Source organism: Dreissena polymorpha, chromosome 9 (assembly GCF_020536995.1).
Source record: "Dreissena polymorpha isolate Duluth1 chromosome 9, UMN_Dpol_1.0, whole genome shotgun sequence".
NCBI lineage: Eukaryota > Metazoa > Mollusca > Bivalvia > Myida > Dreissenidae > Dreissena > Dreissena polymorpha.
In genome coordinates, this window is record NC_068363.1 from 75,385,970 (window position 1) to 75,405,520 (window position 19,551).

General features: G+C 36.8%; 2 protein-coding genes across 4 annotated transcripts in view; one reads left to right on the forward strand and one right to left on the reverse strand.

Moving 5' to 3' along the window:
- Positions 1-1,784: 1,784 nt before the first annotated feature.
- LOC127843610 (serine/threonine-protein kinase Nek6-like) lies at positions 1,785-15,387 on the forward strand. 2 transcript variants are annotated; one of them, XM_052373297.1, is made up of 4 exons: positions 1,785-1,890; positions 10,374-10,822; positions 13,677-13,848; positions 14,552-15,387. In XM_052373297.1, exons 2-4 carry the CDS (start codon positions 10,694-10,696, stop codon positions 15,154-15,156), a joined length of 906 nt encoding a protein of 301 aa, XP_052229257.1. In that variant the 5' UTR covers positions 1,785-1,890; positions 10,374-10,693; the 3' UTR covers positions 15,157-15,387. The 2 variants fall into 2 exon arrangements, with proteins under 2 accessions (XP_052229257.1, XP_052229258.1); XM_052373298.1 differs by having other exon boundaries at positions 1,791-1,890; positions 10,533-10,822.
- The window catches only part of LOC127843611 (DNA-directed RNA polymerase II subunit RPB3-like), a 32,345-nt gene continuing 15,401 nt past the window's right edge, over positions 2,608-19,551 (reverse strand). For both annotated transcript variants that reach the window (XM_052373299.1, XM_052373301.1), the window contains exons 5-10: positions 18,694-18,815; positions 16,431-16,541; positions 9,822-9,870; positions 8,683-8,851; positions 7,355-7,392; positions 2,608-4,819 (exon numbers count right to left, since the gene is read on the reverse strand). In XM_052373299.1, coding sequence (XP_052229259.1) covers positions 4,641-4,819; positions 7,355-7,392; positions 8,683-8,851; positions 9,822-9,870; positions 16,431-16,541; positions 18,694-18,815 — 668 coding nt within the window. In that variant the 3' untranslated portion in view covers positions 2,608-4,640. The remainder of the gene's footprint in view (positions 4,820-7,354; positions 7,393-8,682; positions 8,852-9,821; positions 9,871-16,430; positions 16,542-18,693; positions 18,816-19,551) is intronic.

The window sequence follows — 19,551 nt, forward strand, 5'->3', positions numbered from 1 at the left end:
TACACATAATTACTAATCAATCACAATTTAACACTTCGGAATTTCATGTTCATGTATATATTTTAATAAAGATAAAATAAGATTTATTATTGTTAAATGATAACGCCAGATGATGAAAACGCAGATACATATTTCTTAACTTATTGACTACTTTTTTCTTACAATGAAAAAGGTATTACTATTTGAAAAGTATTACATGTTTAATTCGTGGGACGCGCAATTAAGTTGTTGCTTACAATAGCAAATACATGTATTTACATTATACACTAAATACAAAGTTAAATCAGAAAATATATATGGGACAACCAAATAAATGTGTAATTTTAATGTAACAATTTTTTTTTAATTAGTTTAAGTGTATGTCTTCTATACATGTTGTGCTGTGTAGTTTTGAGGGCTGAAAAGACCCTCATTCACACAGTAAAAAGTCGGAAAATAGTTATTAGTTGTACAACAATTTCACAGAAATACGTTAAAGCCCAAGGCCACCGGCATTAGCTGCAGGTGAAGGGAAATGCCGCTTATTTCACTGCAAAAAGTCGTTTGCAAGAATTGTATTTAATTTTATTTCTGTTCCAAATAGCTTGGTACGAATGGAATATAAGAATACTGGCGCAAGCAAACATGATTTAGTAGTGGTGACCATTTGAGCCTCGCTCTGGGAAATTCGGGTTTAATGCATGTGCGTAAAGTTTGCAAAAGATCAGGGATGACACTTTCCGTTTTTATGGAATTTTTCGTTGATATGAAGTCTCTTCTGAGCGAAAATCTATTCTAGACGGAAAGTGTCGTCCCTGATTGGCCTGGACGGACTGCAGAGGCTAATATTAGACGACACTATGCACGTGCATTAAGCCCCGTTTTCCCAGATCGAGGCTTATTTCTATACAATGCTCACGAAGCAGTAATGCGTTCGTTCAATGCCGCTGTCTGTTGGCAGATGGCAAAACATTGTTTTGACTAAAAAAATAAATAACAGGCATTTCAAATAATCTATGTATTCTACATGCGCAAGCATTTGTAATTTATGAAAGTTTTCATGAGTATGTGTGTGCTGGTTAACTGCGCATTATCAGTGTCTTGAGAAAGTTCACATGCTGGAGAAGTCGTTATGACGTTGTTGCTTTTGTTTTGATACAGACAAACGAATTTTGTAAAGGTCTTCTCTACGTATAATTGGAGCTTTAAAGGTGGAGATGTATTTGGTTGGTTGATAGTCACCATACCGGACACATTGTGCTTTAATTATTTTTAAAGACAATCGCACCAACATTAAACACATCTATTGAAAATAAAATAGCTGGAAATTTCAGCTATTACTCAAAATTCGTCCAGAATATTTCGTGAGTTTAGTAAGTGAATTCTGTACGAGACACATGCTTGGACACACTCCTGGTTCAAACAAAGTGCCGCCTGAACGCAGAAAAACTTAAAACTTTGAAATATAACAACACTGGTGCCTGAACTTAGGAGTCGCAGGTTCGGTGGCTCAATCTTCTAGCCTTTGAAATGAGACGGTTAACCGCAGTTTACTTTGTGTTTCAACGCGGGCATTTAAAGACCCAGGGTCGTCCCTGGAACAGATCTTTTGTATTTCGAATCTTTTGTATTCCCGAAACTCAACTTCCCAACTTACAACCGTTATAGGAGCGTGACGTAATTTTTACTATAATTAATGTAGGATAGTATAGAAACATCAGTATTTATACTAAAAAGGCTGAAATACCATTTTACTGACGTCAAAAGAATTTAAACGTAACGTCATGAAATATTATACATTATGACGTCAACCATCAGTGACGTCATCTCACAACCAATTCGTTCCGATAGTTATCAACAGCAGACGACAGCACTTTTCTCCGTTTAGCGCTGATTCCTGTATTACATTAGGTAATGTTTGTTTATAAATAGTTTCATATGTGAAATAACATAATACAACTGTGCAACTGTTAAGTTATTCCGAAGAGAACACTATATTTCGTAAGATATTTGCTTAATATTTGTTCATTGTTCATATAATTCATGTTTTCAGTCAGTCACAAAATATCCTGAAAACAAAGACAACTTTGAACTTAAATATCTGTAGTATTTTACAATATGTGTAAACTAAAAGATGAACATTTATAATCAAGAAACTCGACCACGCCATTAAATCAGATTTTTAATTATTTAGCCGGGGATGAACCTTGCGAACAAAGTCTTAAAACAGAAAATTAACAGCTCACTGCCTCCGTGTTGTCTAATGTTATTGAGCTGAAACCAATTGTTTTTGTTTTTTGTACAAGAGCCGTTGACCCAAACATCCACACAAGAAATCGTTATATAATGTATAATTAATTGTATTTATTAATTATATATTAATGAGTTATCTAGGTATGTCTGCATGTAAGCTTCAATTACAATGTTTAAATGAAATGTTTAATTTCTTATCATAAGCTCACAGTCACACTCTTGTCATGCATTGTTTTGAAAATAAAACTTTTTAATTGTTGTATAGGAAGATTCTTGTGTTGACAAATTTCAGTCCTTGACACAAAACTTTTTAATTACATGAGAGGGTATTTAATTGTGTACTTAAAGAACAAAACAACAAATTCAGTGTATCCCTATGTCTTTTAATTTGTATTGTTGATTCATACTAGACAGTCATCTTTATCAGATTATTTGAGGGGCTTACTTTGTCTCCTAACAATCCTGTCAGAATAATTGCATTTTATTATTCACTTGTTCAGTCCCCATAAATTATTTTACATTCAGCGCTTCAAACTTTCTCATCAAGATGTATATATTATAGAGTCAGGCATTCAGACATGTATTATCTAAACATAACAAAGATTTCACATCTGTTCTCAGCCATCCAGTAACGCTCCATTGGTCATTGTCGGCTCGGGTACTACTTATGTGTACCCCGGGTACTCTTTATACTTACATGTACTCCAGGTACTCTAAAGTATACTTACATGTACCCCGGGTACGGTAAATATCCTTAATCATACCCAGTCGATATTAGACTGTACCCGAGTTGTATTCCCGCCTAATTTCTATGTCGTAAAACGTGCTACCGATTATCTTTAACAAACTTCTTTTTTTTCAAACTGCGTCAACATGCTTTGTGAGTATGAGTTTCGATAATATAGAGGCCATTTTACAGAAAATTGACTTAATGTGAATATATTTATTTTGAAAAAATAGCCGACAACGACCGATTAAACTTTAAATTTCCCGGATACGTTTTAGCATATTTACCGTACCCGGGGTACATGTAAGTATACTAAAGAGTACCCGGGGTACATGTAAGTAGTACACGAGCCGGCAATGACCAATTGAGCTCCAGTAACATGACACATGAATTGACAGGTGACAAATACATCTGTTCTCAGCCATCCAGTAACATGGCACTTGAATTGACAGGTGACAAATACACGTATATGAGTGTACTAAGCCATCCAGTAACACGACACATGAATTGACAGGTGACAAATACACGTATATGAGTCGCGCTCTGAGATAACCAGTCTAATGTATTTTAACCATTTGCATGCTGGGAAATGTGTCGTCTGCTAAAATGTCGTCTGCTGAATTTCTAAAATTAGCATTTTCTTCGATTTTTTTTCAAAGAATACTATCAGAATAGCAAACAGTTTGGATCCTGATGAGACGCCACGTTCTGTGGCGTCTCATCTGGATCCTAACGGTTTGCAAAGGCCTTTAAAATTCGGTTCCCGCACTGAAAGGGTTAAGTTAAGTTTCCTCCAAATAAGCCTAAATATAACAGGCTTATCAGGGACAACACTTTCCCCCTTTTTAAATATTTTTTTGTTTAAAGAAAGTCTCTTCCAATCGAAAATCCAGTTAAGATGGAAAGTGTTGTCTCTGATTAGCCTCTGGACTGTTAAACTTTTTTGTTATTGCCCATTGCTGATGAAGCCTGTTGTATAATTATTAGATTAGTGTGAAACACTATCAATTCAATGACAGCTCACCCACTTAGGCTTAACACGAATTCTATTGACCATTTGCAAATTTTGAATTAATGTCATTTCTGATTGCAATAAAGCTGTCAACTGAACTCGACAAAATAAAAGAAAACGTTTGTTACCAATGTTTATAAAATTTTATGATTTACACATAATGTCAAACAAATATGAAAACAAATGTATGTCTTAATGATTAAAAAAATTTACTGCTTTAATTTGACATTTCGGCATTATGCCTTTATCAAAACAATGGAAAATATCCGTAAACTACATTTTTACGTCTTTTGACAATTTAAATAACAGAGTCAATGTTTTAAACGTCAAATGACATTACACATGATGACGCCATTTTATATATCATCATTCATGACGTCATGATGTACAACGTCATTTGACGTTTAAAAATATTTACTCTGTTATTTAAATTGTGTTGTCAAAAGACGTAAAAATGTAGTTTACGGATATTTTCCATTGTTTTGATTAAGGCATAATGCCGAAACGTCAAATTAAAGGAGTAGAATCAGTGATTTATAATTATTTAATATCCCTTCGGATAATTCAACTGAGCTAAAAAAATGTAAATGAGATGATTTGGACATTATTCCATGTATGCAAGCAAATGATTGAAATATGAATGATAAATGAGACAACAAGATTAGCCCATCACACCGCCAACACGTCAGACTGTATTTCATGGCTCAACTGTGTTTGCAGATTGCTCAGTTTTTCTTTGAGTTTTGCGAGTGCCGAGAACACAATGTTCTCAGGCTTCAGGGAGCCACACGACTCCACATTGTAGTAGTACTTGTTGGGAAACCCGTTAGGATCGAACGGCGCTTGGTCTGAAATGGATTCACAGAAAGATAAATTGAACCTCGCTCTTGAACTATCAATAGCAGTACAATTAAAGTTTCCTTCGAAACACTTTAGGGGCCATTCACAGCTTCTGGGCCTTGATGATTTCCATCTCTGTGTCAATATTTCAGGTAAGATCATGGTATCAACCAATCACAACAATCTCAATTGAGACTAGCTCTGGGAAAACTGGGCTTAATGCATGTGAGTAGTGTGGTCCCAGATTAGCCTGTGCAGACTGATGAAAACACAACATTAAAAACACCAAAAATATCAATCTTATAAATTTAAAAGAGCACATAAGTACAGTATTTTGTTGTAATTAAAAGAGGCTATAAAAGTATTTTTCAAACAAGAGCACCGCCTTGCGGATGCAGACAGCTCATCTATTTTCTTTTTAAAGATGAAGGGACTCTCATTTTCAATCACAAAGGAGGGAGGGGTGGAGTAAAGAGGGGTGTATAGTGTGGGGGCGTGGACATTTATTATATTATCTTCCAAAAATGCGAAAAAAAATGCAAAAAAAAAAAAATTCGGGGGTGGGGGGGGGATTCTTGGGTGCGATGGTTGGACGGTATTTCAAAAATAAAATAACAAAAATAAATATTTGTGTTTTTTAACCGTTTCAAAAAAAATGGGGGAGGTGGGGTGGGGTGGGGGTATAGTGTGAGGGTGTGCTGGTCATTTGTGAGATGATCTTAAAAAAAAAAAATAGGGGGGGGGGAATTTGGGGTGGGGGTGGAGGGGGGGGGTGGGGGGTATTCTTGGGTGCAATGGTTGGACGGTATTTCAAACATAAAATAATATAAATAAATATTTGTATTTTTTAACCGTTTCAAAAAAAAAATTGGGGAGGTGGGGTGGGGGTATAGTATAGTGTGAAAGTGTGGTGGTCATTTTTGAGATGATCTTAAAAAAAAAAAAAAAAAAAAAAAAAATCGGGGGGGGGGGAATTCGGGGGGGGGGAGGTGGGGGGAATCTTGGGTGCAATGGTTGGGCGGTATTTCAAAAATAAAATAATAAAAATAAATATTTGTGTTTTTTAACCGTTTAAAAAAAAAAACCAATTTCGGGGGGGGGGTGGGGTGGAGGGTATAGTATAGTGTGAGGGTGTGGTGGTCATTTGTGAGATGATCTTAAAAATAAAAAAAATTAGGGGGGAGGGGATTCGGGGGGGGGGGGGGGAGGGGGGAGGGCACGGGGGATGGTTTGGGTGGAGTCTATTGTGGTATGTCAGGTAAGAGTAGTTTTGTCAAAGTATCAATCAAATAAAATCATAAATAAAGAAGTTATGGCATTTCTAGTAAAATTTAATAATTTGACCTTGAGAGTCAAGGTCATTCAAAGGTCAAGGTAAAATTCAACTTGCCAGGTACAGTTACCTCATGATAGCATGAAAGTATTTGAAGTTTGAAAGCAATAGCCTTGATACTTTAGAAGTAAAGTGGTTCGAAACACAAAATTTAACCATATATTCAAAGTTACTAAGTCAAAAAAGGGCCATAATTCCGTAAAAAAAACAACCAGAGTTATGCAACTTGTCCTTTAACTGTACCCTTATGATAGTTTGCGAGTGTTCCAAGTATGAAAGCAATATCTATGATAGTTGAGGGGTAAAGTGGACCAAAACACAAAACTTAACCAAATTTTCAATTTTCTAAGTATAAAGGGCCCATAATTCCGTCCAAATGCCAGTCAGAGTTACATAACTTTGTCTGCACGGTCCCCTTATGATAGTTAATGAGTGTTGCAAGTATGAAAGCAATAGCTTTGATACTGTAGGAATAAAGTGGACCTAAACACAAAACTTAACCAAATTTTCAATTTTCTAAGTATAAAAAGGGCACATAATTCTGTCAAAATGCCAGTCAGAGTTACATTACTTTGCCTGCACAGTCCCCTTATGATAGTTTGTAAGTGTTGCGAGTATGAAAGCAATAGCTTTGATACTTAAGGAATAAAGTGGACCTAAACACAAAACTTAACCAAAATTTTCCATTTTCTAAGTATAAAAAGGGCACATAATTCTGTCAAAATGCACGCCAGAGTTATCTAACTTGGCCTGCCCAGTCCCCTTATGATAGTAAGTAAGTGTACCAAGTTTGAATGCAATAGCATTGATACTTTCTGAGAAAAGTGGACCTAAACGCAAAACTTAACCGGACGCCAACGCCGACGCCAAGGTGATGACAATAGCTCATAATTTTTTTTCAAAAAATAGATGAGCTAAAAATAAACTAAACTAAACATTTGTCACAAAAATACATGCTTTAATATATATAATTTAAATATGTGTTTTAAATACCACAGCACAGCTTTGTCACAGGCATAGCAATCATGTCTTGGGAAAGGTTCTAGAGCAAATAACTCAGAAATTAATGGAACAACACGCATACAAACTGTGTCTTCAAAATAAACATGTTTTACTAGTAAAATTATGTGGAAAAAATGCCGACAAATGGACAGAGTGAATCCAATATACCGCTTCCAAAATGTGTGTGGTTACAAATATAAATACATACGTTCATCTTCCTCCAGCTCTGAAAATTCACTTTTTGGCCTGAAATCATAAACAAACGTATACAATTAGAAAACTAAAGCTTCTGTGTCAGATGAATTTTAATGAAAAATGAAAGTGTCATGCATAAAATTCTGTGTAGGCTAAAATGAAACTGATAAAAATGCCTTCAAGTTTCTTTCAACATTTCTCTGGTTTGGGGTAGGTTTTATGTCAGGGGCTTTTTAAATTGCTTTGGACGTGGCTTTTGACCCGACAATTGTGAAAAAATGAGTCACAAACTTTTAAAAAATTAAGAAAAAGAGTCATGAACTTATAAAAAATTGTAAAAAATGGGTCCTGAACTTTTTCAAAATTAGTAAAACAAGAGCTGTCACCATAGGATGACTTATGCCCCCTATAAACGCTTGATAGAAGTTATGAGCTTTTTTCGAAACCTAAACGCAGATTTCGAACCCTAAACACGGACCCTAAGTTCAAGGTCACAGAGGTCAAAATGTGTGTGCGTATGGAAAGGCCTTGTCCATATACACATGCATAACAAATATGAAGGTTATATCTCAAGGGACATAGAAGTTATGAGCATTTTTCAAAACCTAAACGCAGATTTCGAAACCTAAACGCGGTCCCTAAGTTCAAGGTCAAGGTCACAGGGGTTAAAATGTGTGCGCGTATAGAAAGGCATTGTCCATATACACATGTATACCAAATATGAAGGTTATATCTCAAGGGACATAGAAGTTATGAGCATTTTTCGAAACCTAAACGCACATTTCGAAACCTAAACGCGGACCCCAAGTTCAAGGTCAAGGTCACAGGGGTTAAAATGTGTGCGCGTATAGAAAGGCATTGTACATATACACATGTATACCAAATATGAAGGTTATATCTCAAGGGACATAGAAGTTATGAGCATTTTTCAACACCTAAACGCAGATTTCGAAACCTAAACGCGGACCCTAAGTTCAACGTCAAGGTCACAGGGGTCAAACATTTTGTGCGTATGGAAAGGCCTTGTCCATATACACATGCATACCAAATATGAAGGTTATATCTCAAGGGACATAGAATTTATGAGCAATTTTCGAAACCTAAACGCAAAATGTGACGGAAGGACTGACGGAAGGACTGACAGACGGACGGACAGTCCGATCACTATATGCCCTTTTCAGGGGCATAAAAATTAGTTGCGACCAGTTAAAATTGTGTATATCTGAGTCGCAAACCTCTCAAAATTGTGAAATATTAAGTAAAGAAAATTCTCAAAATTGTGAACAATCGCCATTCTCTAAGAAGGAAAAAAATCCCCGTATGTTACAGGGTGTTACTCACCATTCCTCTGGTTTGGGGTAGGTAGTATGTCGCAGGGCATTATCTGGGTCATACTCAAACGCAACGCCCGTCGTAGGGTTCCACTTGGCATGCTCCTTGGCAAAACCCTTCCGAGCAAAGGCCTTCACCTTCAACTCTTGACCTTTACGTAACTTGACAATCAGGATGTCTGTAGAAAAAAACAATTAGCTGCGCTTTTGAAAAACAGGACTAAATGAATGTCAGTAGTGTCCGACCACAAAGGCTAATCAGAGATGGTGCGGTGGTCAAGTGGTAACACTCTGGTCTACCATTCCAGAGGTCCCGGTTCAATTTCCGGCAGGGGCACTGGAAATTTAAGAAATGCTTGAAGTGTTTCCCGCCTAACTAGAGATGTACTGGTATGAAACCCAGGTAATTCTCACGCGTATCGGTGCTATACACTGAGCACGTTAAAGAACCAAGGGATCTATTCGCAAAGAGCTAGGGGTATCGCACCCGGATTCCTTGTATCCCAATATTGTCTCGTCTGCTTGCTGTCTCTTCAGCAAAACCAAAGGACCCCATTGGAAATAAGTGCTTGCACTTTCATGGGTTGTCCTTGACTGCAATATCAAAAGAAATGCAAATGCAGAGATGACACTTTCCCCTTAAATGGTATTTTTCAACGTTAGGAATGCATAGGCTTATCTGGGACGACACTAAATGCACTTGTATTAAGCCCAATTTTCCAAAGCAGGGCTCAAATGATAATGTCAGTCTAGAGTTTTGAACTGGAGGAAACATTGCCAGTTACTGTAGTTATTATTATTCTTGATTGTTAATTTTTACATTGTCATTATTCTTTATCTGATCCCATTATTATTCTACTAATTTGCATAGAATTTTCATGAAAATTCATTACATTTTAACAGCAAAACATGATAAATTAATTACAAACACATTGCTTAAAATGAAAATACATGTAACATGAAATTAATATTATATATCTTTGTATAACAAATGCTTCATTGAAAAATTGCCACAAGGACAAAGAGACAGAGCATGCTGAAGTTTTTTTTCACAAAAGCACATTGCCCATTACAAATCTAGCTGCAGCACTGCATGGGTTCCCTAATGTAATACATCCTGCATCCTCGACGATTGTACATTATACTTACCATCAGTATCTTCGTATTCACTGGCCTCTTCTTTGTGCCTCGAAGTTACCTGAAATATTTAAATTGTAAAATAAAATATTAAATGACTGCTTAGAAGTGATCTGAACCATTCACTTTCCCTGAAATCTTTGTGAGTAAAGGAACTAGAAATATTCTCATCATAAACTAAACTCTCACATTCTTTCGTTAGTAACATTCAATGTCATTGTAAAATTAAGTATCCAACCACATGCCCTTACATATTAATACCGTAAAATACAATCTGAACGGTCTCATAAATGAATTTGAGTCCCTCTTTGGGGGAAAGGGCTTTATTGTATTTTTCTTTAAATTCAATCTCTTCCAAACGAAATTCCTGTGTACACTGAAATTATCATCGCTGATTAGCCTGCGCAGGCAGCTAGCCTGTGCAGGCAGCAAAGGCTAATCTGGGATGATAATTTACGCACAGGCATTAAACCCAAATTTTCCATAACAAGGCTTAAATACATTTATGTGACAACCAATATGTGTGACATTGCATAAAATGTCCATACCAAATTGAATCTACAGGGGCCACATTAAAGTGACAAGGGCCACATTGAAACTACAGGGGCCACATTGAAGCTACTGGGGCCACATTTAAACTACTGGGGCCACATTGAAACTACTGGGGCCACATTGAAGCAACAGGGCCAACTTGAAGCTACAGGGGCCAATTTGAAGTTACAGGGGAAAATTTGAAGCATTGAAGCTACAGAGGCCACATAGAAGCTATAAGGGCCACATAGAAGCTATAAGGGCCACATAGAAGCTATAAGGGCCACATAGAAGCTATAAGGGCCACATAGAAGCTATAAGGGCCACATTGAGACTACAGGCACAGCTCAGTGATGGTTCTCAGATTCAACCCTCTAGATGGCACCGCCCATCAGGAGACGACGCCTCACACGGCGCCGGCCCTCAAGTACCTGTGCCGCCAGGCCATAGTCAGCCGCATTGGCATGCAAAACTTGGAAAAGGTACCGTATCTGTTATGTAGAGAATAATATGAATGAATGCAAAACTTGGAAAATATACCATATATGTTATGTAGAGAATAATAAGAATAGATGCAAAACTTAGGAAATGTACCGTATATGTTATTTAGACAATAATAGGAATGAAGGTAAATATTCCACCACTCTATCTTTTTTTTCTGACATTTTGCAGCTTTAAGACAAAAGTTGACAGCGCTGTGTGTATTGCCATAATTTGATGTTGATATAAGACTATTATTTTCAGATTAATAAGATAAACTTGTTCTGTTGTTTTTTTTATTCTGTGGAGTATGGATAAACAGCAATGATTTAAAACTGGTATTAAACTGTTTTAAACAGTCAAAATAACTATAAAAATTACTGATTTGTGCATTCACTATTTAACAGTGAAATGAGCTTATTATTTAAACATTATGATGTTATTTCTTCCACAAACATTTTTCCAGTTTAACCAAAGTAAAAGGTAAACCTTTGGTGAATTTGCACAAAAGAAAACGAACAAGATCTGTCACCATAGGATGACATATGCCCCCTATAAACGCTTAGTGAGAAGTTATGAGCATTTTTCGAAACCGATACGCACATTTCGATACCTAAACGCAGACCTTAAGTTCAAGGTCACAGGGGTAAAAATTGTTGGGCGTATGGAAAGGCCTTGTCCATATACATATGCATACCAAATATGAAGGTTATATCTCAAGGGACATAGAAGTTATGAGCATTTTTCAAAACCTAAACGGAGATTTCAAAACCTAAACGTGGAGCCTAAGTTCAAGGTCAAGGTCACAGGGGTGAAACATTTTGTGCGTATGGAAAGGCCTTGTCTATATACACATGCATACCAAATATGAAGGTTATATCTCAAGGGACATAGAAGTTATGAGCATTTTTCGAAACCTAAACGCACATTTCGAAACCTAAATGCGGACCCTAACTTAGAGGTGAGAGTCACAGGGGTAAAAATATTTGTGCGTATGGGAAGGCCTTGTCCATGTACACATGCATACCAAATATGAAGGTTATATCTCAAGGGACATAGAAGTTAAGAGCATTTTTCAAGACCTAAACGCACATTTTGAAGCCTAAACGCAGACCCTAAGTTCAAGGTCAAGGTCACAGGGGTTAACATTTTTGTGCGTATGGAAAGGCCTTGTCCATATACACATGCATACCAAATATGAAGGTTATATGTCAAGGGACATAGAAGTTATGAGCATTTTTCAAAACCTAAACGCAAAGTGTGAAGGAAAGACAGACAGACAGACGGACAGACGGACGGACAGATCACTATATGCCCCCTTTTCTTAAAAAGGGGGCATAAAAATTGTCGGCTTTGGTAGATTATACACTGCAACTCCAATATATCGCGGTTGAAGGGGTCCAAAGATCGCGAACGTGATATATCCGGCGCGTGATATAAATTGTAAGTTTATGTATGCATGTATATGTATACATTAGCATCATTATGCAATCTCAAAACACGCTATTTACCAACCTTATTCAAGTTTGTGTTATATCCATATGTCATTAATTGGTATAACACAAAACATTATTCCATGCGAGTATTTTCAAATGCGTATAATTAAATTTTTAATCCGAAAAACATTGCCGAGTTTTATTGTTCAAGAAAGCATGCACAAATTAGACCCATGTACAAAATTACGTCATTCATTTCTCATGAAAAGCATGCACAGCATGGGGTTTAATATTAGAGCATTGTGACTAACTGATCTATATTGTATACTGTATCTAACGCACACAGATTGGTGAGATAGGTCAGTATTGCCTTGAGACATTTACTGTTATAATTGTGTACACCTTCATGTGTGCACTGGTGCGTTTCGGCAGTTCAAAGCAAATTCAATAGAGAATTGTAACACCCGAAATGACCTGTCATGTTTGACAATGGGTCTTTTGTTTATCGCAGTACACAGGTGTTAATGTGATGTACAATGTAAGCAAACAATCTGGTTAAAACTGGATTATGACTGTTGGATTAAAGTTGGTGAAAAAAAGGGAAAAATACTTGCTTGAAACGGATTTTAATGCATCATATTCTCAGATAAAAACATTTTATTTAAGGATTATGCTCGTCAGATTTTTGGGAGCCATAGCCGATTCGCGATATATTGGACAGCGCGATATAACGGACCGTGATATATTGGAGTTGCAGTGTAGTTAATTTTTCACTCAAGATCAGAGAAAATAAATACTTGTACAACTGGCTTTTTGAATATCATTACAAACACAACATTAACAAGGGACAAAATTGTCACAAAACCAGGTTTTCATTGTGAAAAAAAATTCATAAAGGGAGACAACTCAAACTGAACTTTTGAAATGAACAAACAAAATTAACCCCCTTTGTAAGTTTGTTTCAAAATAAATCTATTTTTAGTCGTGGCGACCTTGACATTGGAGATATTGATGTGATTCTTTCGTGAGACACACCGTCCCATAATGGTGAACAAATGTGCCAAATGATTTTAAAATCTCACAATGAATGACATAGTCATGGCCCGGACAAGCTCATTTATGGCCATTTTTGACCTTTGAACTCAAAGTGTGACCTTGACCTTGGAGATATCGACGTTATTATTTCGCGCGACACACAGTCCAATGGTGGTGAACAAATGTGCCAAATGATTTTAAAATCTGACAATGAACGACATAGTTATGGCCCGGACAAGCTTGTTCCTCCCGCCCGCCAGCCAGCCCGCCCGCATTCGCCAATCTAATAACCAGTTTTTTCCTTCGGAAAACCTGGTTAAAAATACCATATTGAAAATCATTTGAAAATCAGTACATGCTAATCATTATTTCTAACAATTTACAGGTGAACACTCTACCGTTGCCCCAAAGGCTAAATGCAGAGATTGCTACGATCACACTGAATGACTTCCTGATAGAAGGGGACAACTTGCCGCCAAGATCTCACCGTACTAAGCTATATCCTGCAACATGTTTACTCACAGGCGAGATGGTCAACATTAGGATTGCGCAATCAGGTACAGTAAAGAAAGCAGTAGCATTGAAAAGTGGAATTTTTGGCTGAACTGACATTCCACTTTAGCTTAATCCCTGTGTACTCACATGTAAGAATGAATAAGATAGCAGATGTCACTTGATAATAAAATGATGCTCATTGTAAATTTTCACTTCTTATCCATCATTTTATATTGCTTAAAATCAAAACACTGCACAACCCAGCCTGAATAACTCTATTTCACAATTTACTTTTGCTAGGGGATGATAATTGTTCCAACAATTTGTATACACTAATCTTTTCCATACTGTGTTAGGATTTTTTTTTCGAAAACAATGCAATTCTTTTCCGTATTAAACAATTTTTGGTCATAGTCCCAATGGTAGGAAAAACAACCCAGAAACACAAGCCACAATCCTACATGTCTTATAATTGTGAAATTATCTGCAGTGTTTTAGAAAACCACATTTTAAACATACCAAAAGTAACAAATATAAAACTTGTTTTGGTTAGTTTTGCATATAAATCTGAATCCCAGTTCAGAATTAAAAACACGTGAAGATTTGAAACTCCAGTGTGATAGACACTTTTAAATCTGTTGAAACAAACATATCAATTTATACAGACAAAGAAGAAAGTTATCTATAAGATCCAGTTTTGCAGACTAACAGACAAAACTATAACATCTGCAGGGGATTTGAAATAAACGTCTACTTTAATTTCAGCTCCAGAAAGGCAAGATGACAATATAGTCACCAGCTTTCAGGAAGGCAACAAGTGGGTGATAGTAGAAACACAGATCAAATCTCTGGCTGATCTTATTTCTGAATGCAGATCGAAAGGAACAAAAATCGATGTAATCATCATATGGCGAGCCATAGCGAAGCTTATTTCGCATCTCAAAGATAACAACACTGCTCCAACTGCCCATTTATCAACGGACTCAATAAAATTCACAAAGGGAACGCAAAAGATTCACATTTGTCTGGACTCTGTAAACGAAATGCTCGTGGACCCCATCTCAAATGCTACATATGAGGCACCAGAGGTTTTCAGCAGTCCAAATCCTGATGCCAGGGCCTTTGTGTGGTCTATAGGATGTATTGTGTACGAAGCCTTGGCCCTGGCACCAGCATACTATGACCCCACTGGCAGAAACCCATTTTCTGTGTTTCAGAACATTTTGAATGGAGTTTTTGTAGCCCCTATGCCAGCTTCAGCTGATAAGGAGTTGCGCAATCTTGTATCAAAGTGTTTGGTATTCGGTAGGCATGACAGAATGACTTTTGAGGCACTTGAGATCCTTGTCAATGCCCATAGTGTGGTTTAAATACTGAGCTTACATTTCTGGCAATCAAAAGTGTATTTTACATTAATTTTTAATGTTTTATCTTATTTATTTACAATTTTACATTATAAATAACATTTAATTCAATGTCGCTTGAATACCTTCAGCTTACAACTACTGTTTATTTTGACTACTTTGCATTCTAAGTCTAATCCGTTTTATCAATCTGCATTACAAGGTTTTATATTATTTTTAATAAACTTAAATATTGTATTTCAATGCTTTTCAATGAAAAAAAAAGAGCAAATCAGTTTATAAAGGAGGGGTGCATTAAATGATTTACTGCTACGGTCCTTTTTTGGCTGCATCCCTCTTTCATTTAGTTTTGCATTCCCCTGTTTTTCTATCACACGACACAGCTAACTCTTTTCCACGAGTTATTAAGTCGTTCCCTGGAGTAATCTTAAATTATCTCCTCTTTTATTTATTTTCTTTATTTACTGAACGACTGGGTGGGAAAACGAGGTAGCAATACTACCAACTGAACAACCATCTAAAACAAGAATATCAGTGAAACTGATGGATGCTCCCCGATGATGCGCTTTGTCAATCTATGTATTAATAACCAGCAAAAAATTCTATTATTAGCCTCGGTGACCATGACCTTGACCTCAAACCTCATCAAAAGGTACTCAAACCTCATCAAAAGGTAGAGTTCCATGCAAGGTACCTACATGCCAAATATGTAAGAGATCGGTAAAATAGTGAAGGCGCTATATGAGAAACTGTAACAAAATTGTGACGGAAAAATCTATTATTAGCATTGGTGACCTTCACCTTGACCCAGTGACCTCAAACCTCATCAAAAGGTAGAGGTCCATGAAAGGTACCTACATGCCAAATATATAAGAGATCGGAAATATATTGAGGGTGCTATGAGAAACTGTAACAAAATTGTGAAGGAAAAATCTATTTATAGCCTTGGTGACCTTGACCTTGACCCCAGTGACCTTAAACCTCATCAAAAGTAAGAGATCCATGCAAGGTACCTACATGCCAAATATGTAAGAGATCGAACAAATATTGAAGGAGCTATGAGAAACTGTAACAAAAGTGTGACGGAAGGACGGAAGTAAGCAAGTAAGTACAGAAGTACGGAACTTCAAACTGGCAACTATATGCTCTCCGAAAATTTTCGGGGAGCATAAAAAGTGGTGATCCGAGAATACCGATTAATTGTCAACAATGGTCACTTTGTATTTCCCTTGACTGACCACTGTTCTAAGTTTTCTAAATCTCTAAAAGTCTATACTTGCCGGCACTATCTTGGGGTTGCTAGAGATGAGGTCTGCGCTGGTCACATGACGCGTGACATCATCCTGGCATTCCACGGAGCACTCTGGACAAAACTCCTCACACGTGCAGTCCTACATGAAGGAAAATGTAAAAGAAATATATTAAACTAATTGCATTTATATTGCTATCGGAATAAACGAAAGACTTACAAGGCTAGTGGGAAGACTCACACTGTAACCCACTTTGATTTTGATCATTTTTATATCTTTATATAAAATGTTAATTTAGGCCATTTATGTTATATTTCTCGTGAAATTTGAACCAATTATTATATAAAAGTTGTGTTTTTTCCTCTTAAACTTTTTAACTAAAAATTCTCACAAACAAAGTTTACGCTTTTTTTATTATCCAAGAAACAGAAAATTGTGCATTGAACAATCAAATGTGGCTGCTTCTTTTCTATTTTTTAAGCAAACAAACAACAGTCAGATGCACGTTTTGTATGTATAAATTAATAGTATAACAACCAATGAGTAGGACAAACAAATCTTATCGGATATGAGATCCGATAACTTTTTTAATTTACCGGACCTCACCAGATTTTACCGGACCTTGTTTTTCTTCTTCTTTTAAAAAAACAACTTGAGTTTATTTTTACTATTATGACGTTCAGAATGTTGTTCAGAATGTTTAACAATTCTAAATACAATAACAACTTAATTGAAACATGATATTTGAAAACGTGTGGTTAAACCTTTAGTTAAAAGTGAAGAAAGCTTTGTGATGTTTACAAGTTATTTTTAACTGCTATATAAAACAATTAACAATCATATTTGACGTCTCACTCATTGGTCAAATCCATTTTATTTTAAAGTTAAATAATACATCGAAATAAAACATAAAACAGTCAGTATTTGTTTTACATATTCATAGTTTTGTGTTCATTTTTATTCAAACTTTAAGATAAAAGGTCGCTGTGGTGTAATGGATACGGTGTCCGCCTAGTGACCGGGAGGTCAAGGGTTCGATCCCCACCGTCGGAGCGTTCTTTAGATCTTCCCCAAAGACACCAAGTACTGGTTCTAGGCCCAGGAAACGGACTCGAGAGCGTTTATATAAGCCCTTGGCTTTCGATGCAATCAAGCTAAAATAAATAGGTTTTAACTAAACTTTTAGATATTGTTGTGGAATTTTTTGTCTGACACGAGGTCCAATATTTTCAGAAATATTATCGCACCACAGCAAAATGAATCTGATTTGTCCGAGGTCCGACGTCTTTTGCATGGGTTGGTATAATATGACATTTCATACACATTTACAATATATAAATGATGTATTTAAAAAATTATTCTTTGTCCTCTCTGACATTTTCCCTGTCAATCTTACCCTAAAACATAAAAAAGGGCTTAATTTTTTTTAACAAATTGCAACTTTAATGGTAAGGTAGCAGGGGTCAGCCTTAACTCTTTCCCACTCAGAAGTAAAGTGAATATGGCTATGTGCAAACAACATAAAACCAGAACAGCCTGCGAGTTTCTCGCAGCCAATGCAGGTTTTATGCTGTTTGCTGCTCATCAGTATCTAAGCCTTGGTAATGAAGCCTTTAAAACATGCATCTAGTAAGAGAGGTGTTTTATTAAATTTAACTTTCTAAGGAACTTCAAATGCATCAAAATGCATATCTAAGTGGTAAAGGGTAAAAAGGTAGGCTACTTAGACCTTGTGGCCAGTTTTTACACCAAGCCTTTTCTGACCCTGGAATACTGTATCCGATCCACTTACCCTGGCATACTGTATCTGATCCACTTACCATGGAATACTGTATCTGATCCACTTACCCTGTCATACTGTATCCAATCCACTTACCATGGAATACTTATCTGATCCACTTACCCTGGCATACTGTATCCAATCCACTTTCCCTGGAATACTGTATCCGATCCACTTACCCTGGAATACTGTATCCGATCCACTTAGCCTGGAATACATTATCCGATCCATTAACCCTGGCATACTGTATCCGATAGACTTACCCTGCTATACTGAATCTGATCTACTTACCCTGACATACTGTATCCAATCCACTTACCCTGGAATACTGTATCTAATCCACTTACCCTGGCATACTGTATCCAATCTACTTACCCAGGAATACTGTATACGATCCACTTACCCTGGAATACTGTATCCTATCCACTTATCCTAATACTGTTTGCAATCCATTTACCCTGGAATACTGTATCTAATCCACTTACCCTGGAATACTGTATCTAATCCACTTACCCTGGAATACTGTAAACGGTCCACAACGTCATCACTTGTAAGAGGAATGAGTCCGATACGATGTGAAATGAACTCATCAAACAGCACAGAAGAGTTGGCTTCAATCTGCACCCAGTCAATAGCTGAAACAGAATCAATCTGCAACCAGTCAATGGCTGAAACAGAATAAATGCACCCAGTCAATAGCTGAAACAGAATCAATACACTCAGTCAATAGCTGAAACAGAATCAATCTGCACCCAGTCAATAGCTGAAACAGAATCAATCTGCACCCAGTCAATAGCTGAAACAGAATCAATGCACCCAGTCAATCGCTGAAACAGAATAAATCTGCACCCAGTCAATAGCTGAAACAGAATCAATCTGCACCCAGTCAATAGCTGAAACAGAATCAATGCACCCAGTCAATAGCTGAAACAGAATCAATGCACCCAGTCAATAGCTGAAACAGAATCAATGCACCCAGTCAATAGATGAAACAGAATCAATCTGCACCCAGTCAATAGCTGAAACAGAATACATGGCGCCTAGTCAATGGCTGAAACAGAATACATGGCATATTTTGTATTAACTTTATTGCCTCCTATCTTCCTTTTTGAAGGAGTCCAATTTTGCATCAATTTTACCAAGTTTGAATTTTTACATATATTATAACATACATGTATTATGATATTTTCAAAAGTCTGTAATCTTAAATTAACCAATCTAATTTCTCTGTAACTCATTCAACATCAGTGCTCAAGCTAGGCCTAAATGGAAGGGCGCAGCACCCTGCCACCCTTTGGTACCACCCTGCCACCCCTGGGTCCCACCCTGCAACCCCTGGGTACCACCCTTCCACCCCTGGGTACCACCCTG